The sequence below is a fragment of the Emys orbicularis genome, chromosome 9 (genome assembly GCF_028017835.1).
Source record: "Emys orbicularis isolate rEmyOrb1 chromosome 9, rEmyOrb1.hap1, whole genome shotgun sequence".
Taxonomy (NCBI): Eukaryota; Metazoa; Chordata; order Testudines; family Emydidae; genus Emys; species Emys orbicularis.
The window spans coordinates 57,052,911-57,072,470 of record NC_088691.1 but is presented as its reverse complement, the minus strand read 5'-3'; the positions used below and the strand labels follow the sequence as shown (position 1 = coordinate 57,072,470).

The window sequence follows — 19,560 nt, the reverse complement described above, 5'->3', positions numbered from 1 at the left end:
CCCATGTACTTTCATATATAAAATTTGTATATATATATATACACACACACACACACACACAGTGTGTATATATTTATATATAAACAAAATATTTACTTTCTAATATATAACATAATATAATATAATATATAATAATATGGAATGGGATGCTGTAAAGATAACTCTTTAATGACAGTGTGTGAGAGCATGAATGACCAACTGACCGACCTCAGGGCACACCCCAGTGATGCGATATCTACATCTCATTATAATTGAAATTAACATGCAGTATGTTAATCACTAATGTAAAATGTTCATCCAAGGGTACTTCTCTGGAATGATTCCACACTATTCTTTGAAAGGACAACCAAATAGGTTGTTTCTGACTGGGTGATGGAATTGCTGGGATTTACCATGTACCTTATTTAGTTATTAGTTATTATAAAAAGAGTGTCTGTTTGTAGGCAGATGGGGTAATTTAATAAAATGTCATGAAAAAATAATTTAAATGAAAACTAACTTTTCTGTAGTGCCCTCCAGAAAACAATTCAAGGCAGAGCCACACTGTAACCAGCACAAGATAGCATACTATATGGCAGCTGGGGAGGGGAGTGGGAAAGAATTAGAGCACATCAGGCGACATAGGCTTAAGCCTGTATGTGCCTGCGGTGTTAAGACCCTTTGGAATAATCTGGCTAAAGTGATAGCCATTGACACATTTTTAATTCTTTAGGTACAAAGTCCTTCTGGAACACCCAAAGCATTAATACAGTAACGATGGGAAACACACACACACACTCTCTCTCTCTCTCTCTTCCACCCCCCCCCCCCCCGTTTCCTCCCCCCCACCCGAACTGCTAGCAATTGATAGCCTGCTTGGCGGCTGCCGCACAGGGAACTTAGGGGAGCGGGGAGCTGATTGGGGGGCTGCCAGTCCATCCTGGTTCCAAGCCCCCACCAGCTAGCTCCAATGGGCTGCTCTTTCTGCAAGCAGTGGACAAAGCAGGCAGCTGCCAAATGTTATAAGGGAGCATTGCACAACTTTGAATGAGCATGTTCTCTAATTGATCAGCAACGTAACAGCGTTAACCGGGACGACTTTAAGTAAGGAGTTACTGTACTTGATATTAGACCTCTTTGAACAAACCTGAACAACACATTCAGGAAATTCTGCTCCAGGGCAGATTGCAGTCCGGGCTCCATAACAGCTGCTTTTCTTCTTCCTTGGTCAAGTCATCTGCTGTATGCATTCCATTCAGTCCCCGTAATTCCAAGTAATCTGAACATAGACAAGGCAACCATGAACCTCATAGCACCTGCCTGACCAAGGCATCATGGACCTGTATTAGCTCTCAATTCAACCACCCATAGCTTGATCACTGGTGAAGGATCTCTTGTCTCAAAACAAAGGGCAAATCCCTGCACCCCAACCTGCAAACTTTGCATCTCACTGCTTGGATAACCTCTGTCTAAGTAACACAGGGGGAAAAGTCTGTTTTTAGGATGTCCAGGCTATTTTGGGAAACAGCAGAAAGGACTCCATGAGCCACCTATTCAGCGAAATGGAAAATGTTTTAGTCTGTGCTGAATCACATCAGTTATCAGCTGGTTGCACACAGATCAGACAAATATTGGGCTACCTATGACATTTGAAATCTTCTGGTTTCTCAGTTAGTTCAGTAAGAGTCCATTTAGCAACCATTTTTGCTTACATCCACCTGTCAATGGATTTTCAATCTCTTTACATCCTTTGATAACTAGATTTCTAAAGGGATTTATACATGTTTATCCTCCTGTGTCCAATGCAGTGCCCTCATGGGATCTGAATTGAGTATTGTCATGCTTAATGAGTTTCCCTTTTGAAGCTTTGGCAACAGCATCCTTACTGTTGCTATCAATTAAAAGAGTGTTTCTGGTAGCAGTTACTTCTGTGAGGAGGGTATCAAAGCCTCAGGCACTACTAGCTGACCCTCCTTTCACACTATTCAACAGGGACAAGGTCTCTCTCAGGCTACACCCTAAGTTTATGCCTAAGGTTGTTTCTGCATTCCATCTCAATTGGAGATGTTTCCAAAGCTTCAGTGTAGTAAGGATGAGATAAAGCTTCATGCGCTGGATATTCGGAGGGCTCTGTCCTTTTATCTAGACCATACAAAATCTTTCAGATCTTCTCCTAGACTTTTTGTAGCCTATGCTGAAAGGTTTAAAGGACAACCTGTTACAGATCAGTGTATAGCCCACAGGATTTCTGACTGTATCAAGCTCTGCTATGATCTAGCTAAGGTCTTTCCTCCTCAAAGGATAACAGTCCATTACACTAGGGTGATTCCCCTTCGTCAACCTTTTTGAGCAACATACCTATAATGGAAATTTGTAAAACAGCAATGTGGTTATCTTCATGTAACTGTCTCCAGACACTATGCAATTATTCAACCTTCCGAAGCTAATGCGAGCTTCAGCAAGTCAGTCTTGCAGACTCTCTTCAGGTAATTTGAAGTCCCACTACTTGTAAGAAAATTGCTGTTGAGTCATCTACAGTGGAATGTATGTGTGTACAGTCACTCGAAGAATTAAAAAGTGGTTACTTACCAGGGTACAATCCAGACCAGTCGGGGGCTGTTTTACCCCTCCCCTGCAACCTTGGGTACCTTATAATGGCTTCCTGAAGTAGCTCCCAGTGTGGCCACTCACAGACAGCCTTCCATCATGCAAGCCACACCCTGAGTGTCTGTGTGTAACTGCAAGCCTGCCAGCCACACTGGGATTACACTCTGGCTCTCACCTGCCTTAGTTATACTGCAGGATGACACCTACGCATCCCCAGTTTCAGATTTCCCCCCAGAAATGTATGTTGTGTACTGCCCAGCCCTCTCATGGACAGTACAATATTTTTATGCCATTATTCATTCAAGGGAATAATATGCCATTTTATTATCTTAAATAGTTATTCAGACACTTCAGTTGAAGCACAATGGATTAGATAAAACAGCAAAACAAGTTTTATTAACTACAAAGCGATTTTAAATGGGCACAAGTAATGAGGCATACAAGTTATAAATGGTTATAAAAAATAATAAAACATTTACTTATGCCTAATTTAACAAACTATATTAGATTAAAGCAGTTTCTCACCATATGTTTCAGTAGATTACTGACCACACTTTCTGGTCAGGATTTCTCCTCCTCCAATGACTGCTTCCTTTGTCTCTTCAGATGCAGTGCATGTGATGGGCAGGGAGAGAAAGAGGGGTCCCTTAGGTCCCTTTTTATAGTTTTAGTCCCCTTCTTGAAAAACATTTGCGGTTGAGAACCAGTCTATGTGGAAGGATATTCCCTGCTGGTTTTCTTCACCTGTTTGAGTTTCCTTTGTCTTCCCTTCCTACTTGATGATACTGTTTACTGTTTAAATGCAAATTAAGCAGAGCACACATTCCTTTGTTTAGGACAGACATGTTTGCTAACCTCTGTTTGGGCAGGGCTGGGGGATTTGGAACATGTGTTAATAACACCATGCAGGGGAATCTTATAACTTCACATACAAGTTTGTCATACATATTTTACCACAACAATACTGACCAGTAAATTGTGAGTTTTCAAATGATACCTTACAAGGCATACTTTGTGCAGAGATTATTACAATAGTATTTAGGGTGTGAATACAGGGGTGTGTTCTGTCACACTTACCTGTACAGTAGCAATTGTTCTTTGAGATGTGTTGGGCACACATACATTCCTTGACTCTCCCACCTTCTCCTCTACTTTGGATCTTCATTGGATGACAGTGTGAAGGAATGGAAAAGGAGGCAGTGGCCGTACCCCTTTATACTCTCAGCTCCATGCTCAAGAACAGGGGAGCACATGCTGCCTGCTAGTTCTGCTGGCAAAAGCCTCCAACTCAAGCCTCCGACTCAAGAACATTGGGTGCAACCACCATAGACTGTATATGGGCATAGTATCAGAGGGATAGCCATGTTAGTCTGGATCTGTAAAAAGCGACAAAGAGTCCTGTGGCACCTTATAACTAACAGACGTATTGGAGCATAAGCTTTCGTCAGCATGCGTCTGACGAAGTGGGTATTCACCCACGAAAGCTTATGCTCCAATGCGTCTGTTAGTCTATAAGGTGCCACAGGACTCTGTATATGGGCATAATCACTTGAAGAATAAGTACAGGTTAATAACCATTTTTTGAACAAAAATTTAGTCTAGCTGGGTTGGCATATTGGCCAGTCAAAGAGTAGTTCATTAATCTGTTAGAAAGAGCAGTGTGATCCTGGCAAGAAAACTACATTAGAAACAGCACTTCTTTGTGTTTTACACCAATATAATTGAAAAACTCTGTCTATACAAAACCACTGAGATGTAGCTATCTCAGGGATGGAGGGCAATACAAAGACTGAGACCTGACACATAGCACACTGAACTGCATATACCTTTCTTGCAAAAGGAGTGTAGGTTGTCCTAACAGATGTATTTTGAGAGTGATTGTTCTTTCATGCAATGTTGCTTGCACAAAGTTGTTGGAGCAGCATTTTATCATACTTTGGCTACCACGCTAATCAAATACCTTGTTTGGCAGTCTTATCAAAGAACCAAAGTATAGAAGACATAGCTATCAATTCACCCCTGCAATATGATCACTTTATTTCAGAGGGAGGCATCTTGATAGGTCAGTGTGGGAAAGCTGTCAGAGCTGCTGTATTGCTGCACTGTAGCTATTCGGTGGAGAGATTTCAGTCTCCATTGCTGCTCTAGCCACCATCTTTCACCAGTAGATTTACATTCTCTACTCACAAAATATCTGCTATACAGTATAGTGAAAGATTCTCCACATTGCCTCTTTTATACTCTGTCATTTAGTTTGATGTATCATTAAAATTTCACTAGAATCTCCCTTCAAATTGAATTTCTTTGGTGTGGTCTCTTCACTGATAGAAGAGAATTCGGCCAGCGGGGAGGAAGGCAGATCCCTTATTTATCTCCTGGATACATGGTGTCTACTTGGCAGTTCAGGCAAGTGCCAAGAAAATCCCAAGAAAACCCTCAAAGTGTTCTCCCTAGTGCTTCTTCATGTGACTTCTGCAGTCTCAAGGATTTGCTTGTGGCTGCTTCTTCTAATCCAGTCTCCTTTAAAAAGATCTCTAAAGCTGTAAGTCAGTCTGAGAGAGAGACAAACACTCCTGGGAGTCGGAACTAGTCACATGCCCCAGCAGTTCCTCAGAATCATTGGGTATACTCTGAGAAATTTTCTCTCTACCATGAAGTTTGAAGAACTTCAGGAACAGACAACAGAGGGTCCTGTGGCACCTTTAAGACTAACAGAAGTATTGGAGCATAAGCTTTTGTGGGTGAATGCCCACTTCATCAGACGCAAGTAATGGAAATTTCCAGAGGCAGGTATAAATCAGTATGGAGATAACGAGGTTAGTTCAATCAGGGAGGGTGAGGTGCTCTGCTAGCAGTTGAGGTGTGAATACCAAGGGAGGAGAAACTGCTTCTGTAGTTGGATAGCCATTCACAGTCTTTGTTTAATCCTGATCTGATGGTGTCAAATTTGGAAATGAACTGGAGCTCAGCAGTTTCTCTTTGGAGTCTGGTCCTGAAGTTTTTTTGCTATAAGATGGCTACCTTTACATCTGTTATTGTGTGGCCAGGGAGGTTGAAGTGTTCTCCTACAGGTTTTTGTATATTGCCATTCCTGATATCTGACTTGTGTCCATTTATCCTCTTGCATAGTGACTGTCCAGTTTGGCCAATGTTATCTCGTTATCTCCATACTGATTTATACCTGCCTCTGGAAATTTCCATTACTTGCGTCTGATGAAGTGGGCATTCACCCACGAAAGCTTATGCTCCAATACTTCTGTTAGTCTTAAAGGTGTCACAGGACCCTCTGTTGCTTTTTACAGATTCAGACTAACACGGCTACCCCTCTGTTACTTCAGGAACAGATGAATTCTAACGGTGTCTTCCTGTTTTGAGGGACTAGGGAAGCTGCTTGGTTTATCAGTCCAAAAATTATTTGGAAACAGCCTACGTCTCCTGGTGCTAAACCTGCTTTGCTTCAAATTGGTACACTTGGTCAAAAGTTCTCAGGAAAATGTATTTCTGTCCCAAATTGAACTCTCTTGCTTCCCCCTGCTCCAAGAAAACACATCTGCATGTGAAATCTGTATTCCTACAAGCAAAATAGGGAAAACGCGAGGGGTTACATGAAAAATAATGTATCTAATTGCCATTCAGTTTTCCTTGGCTGCTTATTATTCATATGTTTCCATGTCAGCTTTTTGCTAGCTCTAGTGGTTCAGTAGGAGTTCTGCTTGTCCATCCCTCATAGCAGGAGAAATCTCTCCAGAGATACTGTGACTGTCAAGAGTTTAAATGACATGGCCTAGGGTGCTCTGTGTTTGGCCTCTAGTACTCTTGTCACCTCTCTGTTAGCTTGAAGGGCCTCTCTGATTTGACCATTGAGGTGAAAGTGGGGGAGATGATATCGCTGAGAATGATGGCTCTTCCTTTTCAGAGTTTCTGCCGGAAGAGGTGGTAGATACTATTCCAGTGCTTAGTCAAAGAAGACCAAGTGTCATTCATCAAAGAAGAACCACTTGTTTTCCATCAGGAAATCGCCTATTAAGTACAAACACAAAATGAGGCACTGTGGGGATTGTGGGAATTATTCCTTTTGCAGGCCAGATCAAAAGTTCAAGTGTAACATTTCCAAAAGTTCCTAAGTGACAGAGAGACAAGGTGGGTGAGATAATATTTTTTTATTGGACCAACTTCTGTTGGTGAGAGAGACAAGTTTTTGAGCCACACAGAGCTCTTCTTCAGGTCGTCTTCTTCAGAAAATTACTCTGAGCATCACAGCTAAATGCAAGGTGGAACAGACTATTTAGCATAAGTAGTTAGCACATATTGTAAGGGACCATACAAGGTAGAGTGGCCCATTAACACCTCTGGAGTCATAGGACAAATTGTAGTAATAAGCCATAAATCCAGTGTGTCTGTTCAGTCCATGATTTTTAATGTCTAGCAAAGTTATGAATTTAAGCTCCGAGGCTTATCTTTTGGAAGTGTTGTGCAGGTTTCCTTTGAGTATGAGGACTGATGAGTATGAGTATGATAGGTCAGATATAGAGTGATGGCTTTGTGATAGGATGTTTTTGTTCATCATTTTCCTTTCTGAGTTCATTTGCGAGCGTAGTGATTGCCTGGTTTCACCCACATAGTTGTTGGAGCATTTAGTGCACTGGATGAGATATATCACATGTTGTGATAGGTTTGTGTAGGATCCATGGATCTTGAAAGGTGTGTTGTGGGGATCATCATTGCAATGGAGATATGTCTGCAGGCTTTGTGTCCTGGTCTGTGGGGAGCTTAGTCCCAATGACTTAGGCTATATCTACACTACAGACATTATAGCAGCATAGCTGTGGCACTGTAAGGTCTCCTGTGTAGCCGTTCTATGCCGGCAGGAGAGAGCTCTCCTGACGGCATAATTAAACCACCTCTAACGAGAAGTGGTAGCTATGTTAGCAGGAGAGTATCTCCTGCCAACTTAGCACTGTCCACATCAGTTGTTTTGTCGGTGAAACTTTTGCCTGTTGTTAGAGGGGTGTTTTTTTCACACCCCTGACTGACAAAAGTGCTAGTGTAGACATAGCCTTAGTGTCCCACCAGAGCACTGACAGCTGAAAGGGTAATCGTGTCAAAGGAAAAGAAAGTTGCACATCAACACTATCAACTTTGAGGTAGTAGTCTCTCTGGTCCAGGTGATGTTTCGGGAAAGATGCAAGGTAAAGAACAAACTTGTCAGATAGGGCAACACAGCCTTGTCATTCTATATCAGTAGTCAAGAAGGGACTGGAGTCAGCCTCTCCATTCCATAAGGCAGATTTGTTGTTGCTGAAAAGTCTCCATGTGCCTGTCCAGCTGAGCTGCCAGGCAGAGTAGACTTAAAAAAGGCAGGCATGTTACCAGATCAGAGAAAACTGGGAAGAGCCATCATGGACCTCCTCATGCCCCAGATGTGCCCAATTTTGCAGCAACATCAGAAACCTTAGCTTTGACTGTGTCAGTTCCTTGTGCTTGTGTAAAGTTCCAGACTTTTCCTTCAGCAACTTCTGTTTGGAAAGTGCTAAGAAATGTAGCTTGGCACAAGACTGATAATACTTATAGCTCCTGTGTGCCCCAGAAGGTCTGGATTAGGGAATTTAGTAGAATCATCTTCTGTGCTAAAATGTCCTTCAGCAAGGACCCAAGCACGACCTAAACCATCGCACTTCAAATTGCTCAGCTTGTTTTATAACAGAGCACTTCAGAAAGAGCTAGGGGTTTCTGATAAGATAGCCGAAACTGTGTTAAACTGTAGGAAAAAGAGCAACTTCTTCACTAACTATACAGTGTAGCCAAACTTTTCTGTATGATGCAAGGCTAGGAAGTTTTCATTATAAGACGGGGAAGATCCTTTCCATTCTAGACTTTCTTCAAAAACATTTTGATAGAAGTTTGCACCTAGCCACTTACTGGTTCAGACCTCTGCCATCAACACTCTTTGGGAAGGCCAGTCAACAGAGGAATAGTTGTGTCTGATGTTAGTTTCCCATTTCTTAAAGGGAGTCAATCACCTTTCTTTAGCTCCCCCGACAGTGGCCCCTGATATTGTGGCATTTAAAAATTGCTATTAGAGGTTATGTGAACTTTCATTTGATCCTTTGAGGACGTAGATCTGAATTTCCTTTTCCCTGAGATTAATTTCTTAATGGCCATTTCCTGGGCCAGGACTAAGAGGAAACTGGCAGCACTGAGGTCTCTCGCCTTACATCTAACCACTAAGGACAAGATGGTTTGTCATATCTATCCCAGTTTTCTACCAAAGATGTCACTCCACTTTTCACTTAATATAAAATATTTCTTTTCCAAGCTTATGCCATTAACACAGTCCACAGAAAAGAATCTCATACTCACACTGGACTTACAATTTGAAAGTTCTGTGAATTTGGAAAGAAAATCTCCTTTCTGGAAAATCATTCCACTGTTTTCTTCTCTTCGTAGGCACCAAACAATCTTTAGGAGCATCTAGATATAGCAAAGATACCTTCTCCCATTAGGATCAAGGATCACTCCTCTGAAGTGTGATCAGCAAGAGGCAATGCTTCCAATTACAAACTTTTTAAGGCAGCCACTTGAAACTCCTTAAATATTATTACTAAACACAACACGTTAAATGTGCAGATGTCAGCTTATGCTTTTGGGTACTTAGAGCCATTGTCCCTTGGAATTCTGGAAGAGCATGGAGACCAAGAATTGCTTTGCTCAATTCATGGCCATTCTTAATTTCACCCCTTACTCCCTCTTTCATTCCTTTTAGTTAGCTCTCTTCTGTTCTTTCTCAGCCCAGGTATTTTAACAGTAGCATTTCACAAAACCCAAGGTCTGTGCTAGAGTAGGCCAGCTCTCAGAAAACAAATTTTATTTCAATTTCCCAGTTTGTTTTGTGTTGCTTGAACAATATATCAAGACCCAAAAGAAACTGTGTTCCAGGGATCAATAGACATCTCTGCAGAAAAGGAGGGTATTTGTTTCAATTTGAAAGAAATCAAATTGGGAAAGGAAAGGAAGGAAGCAGTAGAGGAACTCCTTGAAAGCGTGAAAATCCTGCCATTGAATTGGCCATTGGTCTGCTGGCATTCACAGAGAGCAGAGATGGATTACTGTTTTGTGGGGCCCTGGGCCAGAGCAAGTGGGGGCCCCACTCCACCCCTTCAGCCTGCAGTCCTCCCTCCCCCGTGCTCCTGCTGGGGAAGAGTGTCAAGGCATGAGGGCTTGCCCCCACACTCCTGGCACTTCTGCCAGGGAGCGGGGTTGTGGCGCAGGGGCTTCCCCCTCATGAGCACCAGGCGGGCAGAGTGGGGCAAGCCCCCGCGCTCCAACTCCACACCCCAGCAGGCGCACCAGGTGGTGTGTGGGGGTGCCCATTTTTCGGGGGTCCCCAGTTGGCCAGGGCCCCTGGGCATGGGCCCCGTTGGTCCAGTGGCTAATCTGCCACTGACGGAGAGAGAGAAGGAAAATCCATAGTTGTACCACAAAATTCCTTGAATTTCTTATGGAAGGCATGTGGGATAATTATTAAGGCCAGATGGTGGCTTTAAGTCATGGGCATGCAAAGGGCCATGCTGCAGCAGCTGCTTCAGGTGAGATTCTCTGCACAATGCTCTTTCACATGCATACACCCTGTCCAAAATGCACTACTGAAGCTCTATTGGTCATTGTGAAGGAGACAGATTGGGGCCACAGCCCTGCCCTCATCCAGCCCAACCCCATCCACTTTCAGCAGACTGGTACTGAGGAGACACTAGCTCAGAGTAGTGCCTCAGTTCCCCAGCCTGAGTTTGCCTGACATCTGCATGGGATGGCAAGAGGGGAAAGTTCCTTGAAACATGTGTGCATTCCTGTTGCATGTACAGTGTTAGAATCAGGACATACAGAACCTGGCATATCTACCCCATGAAAGCACATTGTACTAGATGAACTTAGCATGTTTGAAAGAAGTCAAATGGTTATCATGTTTCTGTGGAAAGGTGTGTCCATCAAAGACTGTTTATTTTGTAACTTAAATATTCATTTTCTGAAAACGTTGTGTGTTTTGTCATTCTAATACAACTACTTTTCAGGATCGCATTGTATCAATGACACTTGATAAGGAATATGATGTCGCTGTGGAAGCCATTCGATTAGTCACTCTAATACTTCAGTGAGTATTTTTCAAAGCTAGCATAATTCACTATGAGAAGCACTTTTGTCTGCAATATGCATCAGGTTTAGGTTTCTCATGCGTATTATGAAGGACTTGTAGCACTGAAGGCGGATTCAATGTGTAATAATTTTACTGAGCAATTTTTGGAGATGTTGGAATGGGATAAATGGCTGCATAAACATACTCTGGTGAAATTCAGAAATTTACTAACTCCTTGGTGCCAGTAGTTTCAGTGTATCCACTCGTACAAATAAATGCCAGACTGGAAAAATAGACTGACAGTACAAACAGATTATTTTAACTATGTTATATTATTCTCTGTTCTTTTTTTCTTTTAAATGCAAAAAGCTACTTGCGTGCGAAGTACAACTGAGAATTTAACTACACTAAAGTCAGGAAATGCTTTGGTAACCTTAACGTTGCAACTTTAATTCTGTTCTAGTTTCAAGTCAAAGATACAAAAACACAATCGGAAATTTGCAAATTTAAGAATATATTTCATAATATAAAATGCTGCTTCTGTATATGTGCATACACGAATGAAGAAAAACTGCAGTGTCGTATTATATTCAGAACTACCGGAAGGATGTTCGTTTAAATTGATTAAAAAAAAAAAACACACTGAAGCATAAAATGGAAGTTACGTTTTTGTTAAATACGCACTGAAAATCCCTAATTTAAAAAAATTCAGTATGTAATATTGTTTGTGTATTCAGGTCTGGCAGAACCTAAAGTTCTCATCTGTGGAAGTGCCCAATATTGAATTGGGACCAATACTTGTTATAATTCAAGAAAAATGACTTTTCAAAATATTATGTTTGTGTGCTGTCACTGTAATATCTGAAAAAATAAAGATCATGATTGACATAAAACAAAATTATGGCACATTATCTAAATTTTTTGAAAACTCAATAAAAAAATTTAATTCCCAAAAAATGTGATGACAATTCTGGGCACAACTCTACAGTTAAGGTTGAAGCAAGGATTAATCATCTCTGTTAAATGTTAATGATACAGTGAATCCTTTCCAGATTTATAGTACTCAAAGAATAAGTATGGAATGAATTTTCAAAGAAATCTGATAATTAGTTTGTTAAAATACCTCAACATGTTTAGATTTCTTAACTTTAACCTTAACTCTGAAGTAAAGATACTTCATGTTAAATTCCCTGGTTTGTATCTAGGGAAGGAAATATTGGTTGAAAACAGGGATAGGGATGAATAAGACCCATGGTCTTGACCAGGGGTCTCAAACTCAAATGACCACGAGGGCCACATGAGGACTAGTACATTGGCCCGAGGGCCGCATTAACTGACACCTCCCCCCCGCCGCTCTCGCCCCGGCCCCCACTCCACCCCTTCCATGAGGCCCCGCCCCTGCCCCGCCTCTTCCCACCCCTTCCCTGCCCCCATTCCAACCCCTTCCCTGAAATCCCCACCCCAACTCTGTCCCCTCCTGCCCCCAGGGGGCGCAGGAGGGGTGTGGGGTGTGGCGGGGGGCTCAGGGCAGGGAGTTGGGGTGTGGGGTGCAGGAGGGGTGAGGAGTACAGCAGGGGTGCAGGGTGCGGCGGGGGCTCAGGGCAGGGGGTTGGGGTGCAAGAGGAGTGCGGGGTGTGGCAAGGGGCTCAGGGCAGTGGGTTGGGGTGCAGGGTGAGGCAGGGGGCTCAGGGCAGGGGGTCAGGGTGCAGGAGGGGTGCAGGGTATGGCAGGGTGTTGGGGTGCAGGAGGGGTGCGGTATGGGGCTCAAGGCAGTGGGTTGGGATGCAGGAGGGGTGCGGGGTGAGGCAGGGGGTTCAGGGCAGCGGTTTGGGGTGCAGGGTGCGGCAGGGGGTTCGGCTGCAGGAGGGGTTCGGGGTGCAGAGTGCGGCAGGGGGTTCGGCTGCAGGAGGGGTTCGGGGGGCAGGATCTGGCCCAGCGCGTACTGGGGGCAGGACAGGCTCCCTGCCTGCCTGCCTGTCTGCCCTGCCCCCACGCTGCTCCGGGAAGAGGCTGGAACGTGGGGAAGGGGGGGGCGGAGGGGCTGTGTGTTTCTGTTGCTTCAGGCACTGCCCCCAGCAGCTCCCATTGGCCACGTTCCCGGCCAATTGGAACTGCTGGGGGCGCTGACTGAAGCAACAGCAACACACAGTCCCTCTGCCCCCCCTTCTCTTCCTGGAGTGGCGCCGGGCAGGGCAGGCAGGCAGGGAGCCTGCCCTGCCCCCGGTGCACATCCGGCCGGAGCCGCTCTAGGTAAACACTGGGGGAGGGCAGGGGAGCTGCGAGGGGCTTGCGGGCCGCAGAAAATAACCCCGCGGGCCGCATGCGGGCCCCGGGCCGCGTGTTTTGAGACCCCTGGTCTTGACTGTATGGTAACAGCAGAGATCAAGCAGGTTTTTGCTGCTAGGAGGAATGTTTCATGAGGTTTGTCCTTTGGGTCATGATCCAAAGCCCAGTGAATTAAGTAGGAATTTTTCTACTAACTACATTGAGATTTGGATCAGGTCCTTGATGAAGAATCCAGGTAGGTTTCTAGAGCTAAGAGATGAGGTTCAAAACTTGCAGCATGAGTGGGGATAATGTAGGAGATTGGTAATAAGTGTCTAGTAAGACAAAGAGGATGGAGCTCGGTTGTTCTCAGTGGTGGCAGATGACAGAACAAGGAGTAATGGTCTCAAGTTGCAGTGCGGGAGGTTTAGGTTGGATATTAGGAAAAACTTTTTCACTAGGAGGGTGGTGAAGCACTGGAATGGGTTACCTAGGGAGGTGGTGGAATCTCCTTCCTTAAAGGTTTTTAAGGTCAGGCTTGACAAAGCCCTGGCTGGAATGATTTAGTTAGGAATTGGTCCTGCTTTGAGCAGGGGGTTGGACTAGATGACCTCCTGAGGTCCCTTCCAACCCTGATATTCTATGATTTAATGATTTTCACTGGAGGATTACATTAAGGCTTCCATATCTGTTTATGGGTGGAGCATAGGAACGGGGTTACTGTTGTTGATTTGCATCAGGGTTTGAGGATAGTCCAGAAAGCTGGGAGAAGTGCTGCTTGACTCTCTAGGGCTGGGAAATAGATAGCAATCAATATAAATTAGAAGTTATGATTTGCAGAAAATACATAGGCAAAGTGAAAGAGATGAGGGAAAAATCCCTGGCTGGCAGACTAAGTACAATAAGGAGTTTTAAAAATATATTAGGAAAAAGGGAAATAATAGCAATGGTGTAGGTCCATTATTAGATGGAGAGGGTAGCATTGTTAATGATGCAGAAAAGGCAGAATGTTGAATAAATATTTGTGTTTTCTATTTGGAAAGTAGCAGGATGATGTACCCATATCTAGGGGTGGCATAGCTTGACTTTTTACTTTTTTCTAGTTTTGATAATTTTTATCAATTTTTATTTTAAAGATTTTTTTCCTATTTTTAAGTATTTTTATTTTTAGAGTTGTGGGGGGTGGGATTGGGGATTAGGGCGGTACTGCCAGTGGGGCAGCAGGGAGTTCCCGGTGCAGCTGAGGGGCATGACACTAGGGCTCAAGGGTAAGGGAGGCTGTGGTCCTGGCTCAGAGGAGCAGAGGCCCCTGGTCAGGATTGTAAAGAGGAGGACAAGCCCCTGGTCACGGGGAGGCTGCCCAGCTGCTGAACATTTCTGGCTCAGGGACCATTCCCATGCTTTTGGCTGGTGAGTGAGGGATCAGGACCATGACACCAGAGTTGCAGAGGGCTTACTACATGACCAGTGCCACCTGATCCCTGGAGGCGCAAGATGCAGGGAAGGCTGCAGGGTCAGAGCAGAGACCCCTCCAGCCAGGGCTGCGAAGAGGAGGACAAGTCCCTGACCATGGAGATGGGCACGGAGTCATTCAGCAGTGGGTCAGCCACCTCTGCAGCCAGGGACAACGATGACTCCTCTTCCTCGCAGTCCTGGCCAGGATTTCCTTGTCTGCTGAGCCAGGATGTGCACAGTGCCCCACTCACTGACCAGCCCGAAATACAAGAGCTGTTCCCAGGCAGAAACTGTTCAGCAGTGGCATGGCCAGCTGATGAGTGAAAGCAGGGCTACAGAGAGCTCCCTGTCCTACCCCAGGAACCGTTAAGTAGTGGGGTGTCCTTCCCCCCGACCAGTGGTTCATCTTGCTTCCCCTCCTTTCAGTCTTGGCCAGAGGTATCTGCTCTGCCCTACCAGGACTGCAGCCTCTCCCTGCACCTTGTGCCCACAGGGATCAGGTGTCACCTGCCCTGCAGCCATGCAGGGAGCCCTCTGCAACCCTGCTGTCATAACCCCGCTCACTCATTCTCATGACAGCTTCTGTCTGATGAGTGAGCAAGCAGGCCATGACATCAGAGTTGCAGAAAGCTCCCTGCATGGCCAGTGACACACAATCTCTGCAGGCACACGGATTGTTACTGTTCGATATTTTTTTCGTTGATCTCATTGTGTCTGCTGAAATTGACCTTTACCGACAGATATCTATTAAAATTGAAACCTGCCAAGCCTATCCATATCATATGAGGATGATGAAATACTTTCCAATGCATTAGTAACTAAGGAAGATATTAGACAACAGTTACTAGGGATAAATGTTTTAAATCAGTCTGCCTGGATAACTTGCACCTAAGAATCCTAAAAGAGTTGTCTGAAAGATCTCTGGACCGTGAATGTTAATTTGTAATTAATCTTGGAATACTGGGGAAATTTCAGAAGATTGGAAGTGAACTGGCATTGTGCAAGTATTCAAAAAGGACAGGTGGGATGACCCAGCTAACTATAGACCAGGGAATATGACATGAGTCCTGGACAAAATAATGGAAAAACTGATACAGGATTCAATTGATAAAAAAATTAAAGGCTAGCATATAATTAATGCCAGTCAAGATGGTTTTATGGAAAATATGTCTTGTCAAACATACCTAATTTCATTCTTTGATGAGATTGCATGTTTGGTTGCTGAAGTTAATTGTGTAAATGCATTTGACTTATTACCACATTACATTCTAATTAAAAATTAGTACTATGCAGTATCAGTAAAGCACACGTTAGGAACTAGATAACTGATAGATATCAAAAAGTAGTTAATGCAGAATCTTCATTTAATGAGGGTGTTTATAGTGGGGTTCCACAGAGATCAGTAGCCTATTCCATGTTTCTTCAGTGATCTGGAAGTAATAGTATTACTGCTGATAAAATATGTAAGTGCGACAAAGACTGGTTGATTGGTAAACAATTATGAGGACAGGACAGACATACGGAGGGTTACATCTATGCAGCAAGGAAAACTCACGGCTGCCTTGTGCTAGCTGCCTTGTGCTTGTGGGGGTTGGGCTGCAGGGCTCTTTCATTGCTTTGTAGACTTCTGGGCTTGGGGTGGAGTCCAAGCTTTGGGACCCTCCCACCCTGCAGGGTCGTAGAGCTTGGGCTCCCACCCAAGCCCGGAAGTCTATACAGCAATGAAACAGTTCCACAAGCCAGAGTCACTTAGCATGGACCAACTGCGGGTTTTTCTTTGCTGTGTAGACATATCCATAGTGATGTGGGTCAGTTGGTAAACTGGGCCCACTCAAACAAAATTTGTTTTAATACAGCCAAATGCAAGGTCATACAGCTTGTAGCAAGGAATGTAGGTAATACCTACAGAATGGGGGATTATATGCTGGGAAGCAGTGGCTCTGAAATGCATTTAGAGGTCATAGTGGACAAGCAACTAAACATGAGCTCTCGGTGTAATGCTGTGGCAAAAAGTGCTAATACAATAAATAGGGGAGTAATGAGTAGAAGTAGGGAGGTGATTTTACCTCTGTATACAGCATTGGTGAGACAGATATTGGAATAATGCATACAGTTCTGGTGTCCACATTTTAAAATGATGTTGAAAAACTGGAGTGTGTGTGGAAAAGAGCCACCCAAAAGAAAAAAATCCTCACAATGAGGGACTTAAAGAAGTTCAATCAATTCAGGTTATCAAAAAGAAGATTGAGAAATGGCTTGATTACAATGTACAACTACCTTTACGGAGTGAAAATATTGTGTACTTACGGGCTTTTTATCAGAGGAAGGCATAACAAGACCCAGTGGCTGGAAGCTGAATGCAGATAAATTCAAATTAAAAATTAGGCACACATTTTGAACAGGGAGGGTGATTAACCACTGGAATAAAATATCCAGGAAGTGATGGATTCTCCATCTCTTGATGTCTACAAATCAAAACTGGGCTATCTATCTGGAAGATACAGTTTAATCAAACACAAGTTATTGGATTCAGTACAGATTTGTAGATTCTAAGGCCAGAAAGGACCATTGTGATTACTTAGTATGATCTCCTGTGTAACACAGGCCGTAGAACTTCCCAGAATAATTCCTACAGCATATCTCTTAGAAAAACATCCAGTCTTGATTTCAAAATTATCAGTGATGGAGAATCCACCGTGACCTTATCTGTGATGGAGAATCTACCATGACCCTTGGAAAGGTGTTCCAATAGTTAATTACTCTCAATTTTAAAAATGTATGCCTTATTTCCAGACTGAATTTGTCTAGCTTCAACTTCCAGATGTTGTATCATGTTCTACCTTTCTGTGCTAGAATGAAGAGCTCATTATTAAATATTTGTTCCCCATGTAGAGACTTAGAGACCGTAAACAAGCAACACTTATCCTTCTCATTGTGAAACTAAATAGCTTCAGCTCTTTGAGTCTATCTCTATAAGGCTAGTTTTCTAATCCTTTAATCATTCTTGTGGTTTTTCTCTGAACACTCTTCAATTTATCAGCATTCTTCTTGAATTGTTGACACCAGAACTGGACACAATATTCCAGCAGTGGTCACACCAATGCCAAATACAGTTATAACTTCTCTACTCCTCTCAATATTTCCCCTGTTTATGCATTGCCAGAAGCTGGGAATGAATGGTAGGGAATGGATCACTTGATGATTACCTGTTCATTCCCTCTGGGGCACCTGACATTGGCCGCTGTTGGAAGACAGGATACTGGGCTACATGGACCTTTGGTCTGACACAGTATGGCCATTCTTATGTTCTTATGATCCCATTAGCCCTTTTGCCACGGCGTCACACTGGGAGCACATGTTCAGCTGATTATCCACCAGAACCCCCAAATCTTTTTTATAGTCACTGCTTCCCATGATAGAGTGCCCCAGGGGTGTCTGTGGAATCTTTTGTTCTGTGATATACAGGAGGTCAGATGATCTAGTGGTCCCTTCTAGCCTTATACTCTATGGATCATCAACAATGTTGCCAATGTCAAGAAAGGAAAAATCATGGTTTAGACCCCAAATAATCAGCTGAGGATTGACAAAGTAGGAGCTCTGCCCCACCCCTATGCCAGAGTGTGTGGGGGAGGTGCACATTGCCCTCCCCTCTTCCTACCGCTAAGGAATTCTCAGCTGGCCATTTACAGCAATCTAGAGCAGTGCAAAGGAAACAGCTCAAAATGGAGATTCTGGCCCCAAGAGTTTTATCTTTGTGCAAAAGGTATTGTGATTAGATCACTCTTTTGGTTTTGTTTTCAAGTTAAGGGTTTTTTTTTAATGGTTAACTCAGAAAGGTTAAATGGATTTTGAGCACACTTTCCAAAAATAGTTTATCTTTGGGTGAATCTATGTGTGGGGCATCTCAGTCCAAAAGAAATTTTCTGGGAGAAATTAACGTTCAAGTGTAAATGAACATTTATAATGCCTTCTCAGTCTGAACTACAGCATTAGCTGTAACTATTTTTGTAAATTCTGAAATGTGTACACTTCTATAGAAGCAAAATTTTAGATGTTTTTTTCAAAGGAACCCTCTTAAAATATTGGCAAGTTATTAAAACTAAAAATGTTGCCATTCAAATTTAAGAAAATGTTTAATCATTTCCTAGTGTACTACATTCATAAGAAGCAGCCATTTTCACTCAAAGGTGGGGTTTTTTGGTGATGAAGTGTTTAAATATTTTTGAGGCCTAATCCTAAACCCGTTGAAGTTAATGTCCCATTAATTTCTGTGGGGTTTAGATGAGGCCCAGGTAGCCCTATTATGATAGACAGTCTATATAAATAAAGTAACTTATGGGAGGTGGTGGAACTGAAATTAAACATTTGTTTTGGTTCAGGTGTTACTTTCTGACTTTTTCAGTGGAAGTGAAGAAGCTCTGTCCAATGAAGACTGTGAGAATGTTTATCACTTGGTGTATTCAGCACACCGGCCGGTTGCAGTAGCAGCTGGGGAGTTCCTTCACAAAAAGTAAGCTACCTCTCATCCTGGAATGAAAAACAGATTCATGATAGCTTCCTGAGACCAGAAATGCCTAGTGAGATCTAGAAGTGACAGGTTGATATATAGTAAGTATGGCCTGATTCAGCAAAGCACTTAATCACAAGCTTAACTTTTTAAGCACTGACTTTCAACAGGAGTACTTGCATGCTTAAAGTTATGCATCTACTTAAGTGCTTTGATAAATCAGGATTTATATCATGGTTTTCTTGCTGTACAGTTTAAACAGTAATTTCTATTAATTTAGGACATTAAAGTACAAACAAATATTATGATTGTAGGCACTTTTTGTAAAGATTTGTTAATTTATGTGCAAATCCCTTGATTTTGTGTCGGGTTTTCATTGTAGCTTCTGGTACTACAAATTGTGGATATGCCTGTGTGATTGTATAAATTACTGTTATTATTTTAAAGGCATTTATTTTACTCAACTTTGAAATAATAGGATACCAATTTACTCCAAAGTTAGCAATTTTAACAGGATTTTCTGTTCATTTACTTGCATGTCAAAAAATGGGGTGAATTATTAGTGGTAGCTAGATACCTTTGATGCCAGGTGATCAGAGGTGTCCAGAAGTTTTTCCTT

At 43.1% G+C, this 19,560-nt stretch overlaps 1 protein-coding gene across 1 annotated transcript in view; it reads left to right on the top strand.

Moving 5' to 3' along the window:
• The window catches only part of STAG1 (STAG1 cohesin complex component), a 393,382-nt gene that overhangs the window by 198,568 nt on the left and 175,254 nt on the right, over positions 1–19,560 (top strand). Inside the window, exons 13-14 of the mRNA XM_065411120.1 lie at positions 10,653–10,732; positions 18,837–18,944. Coding sequence (XP_065267192.1) covers positions 10,653–10,732; positions 18,837–18,944 — 188 coding nt within the window. The remainder of the gene's footprint in view (positions 1–10,652; positions 10,733–18,836; positions 18,945–19,560) is intronic.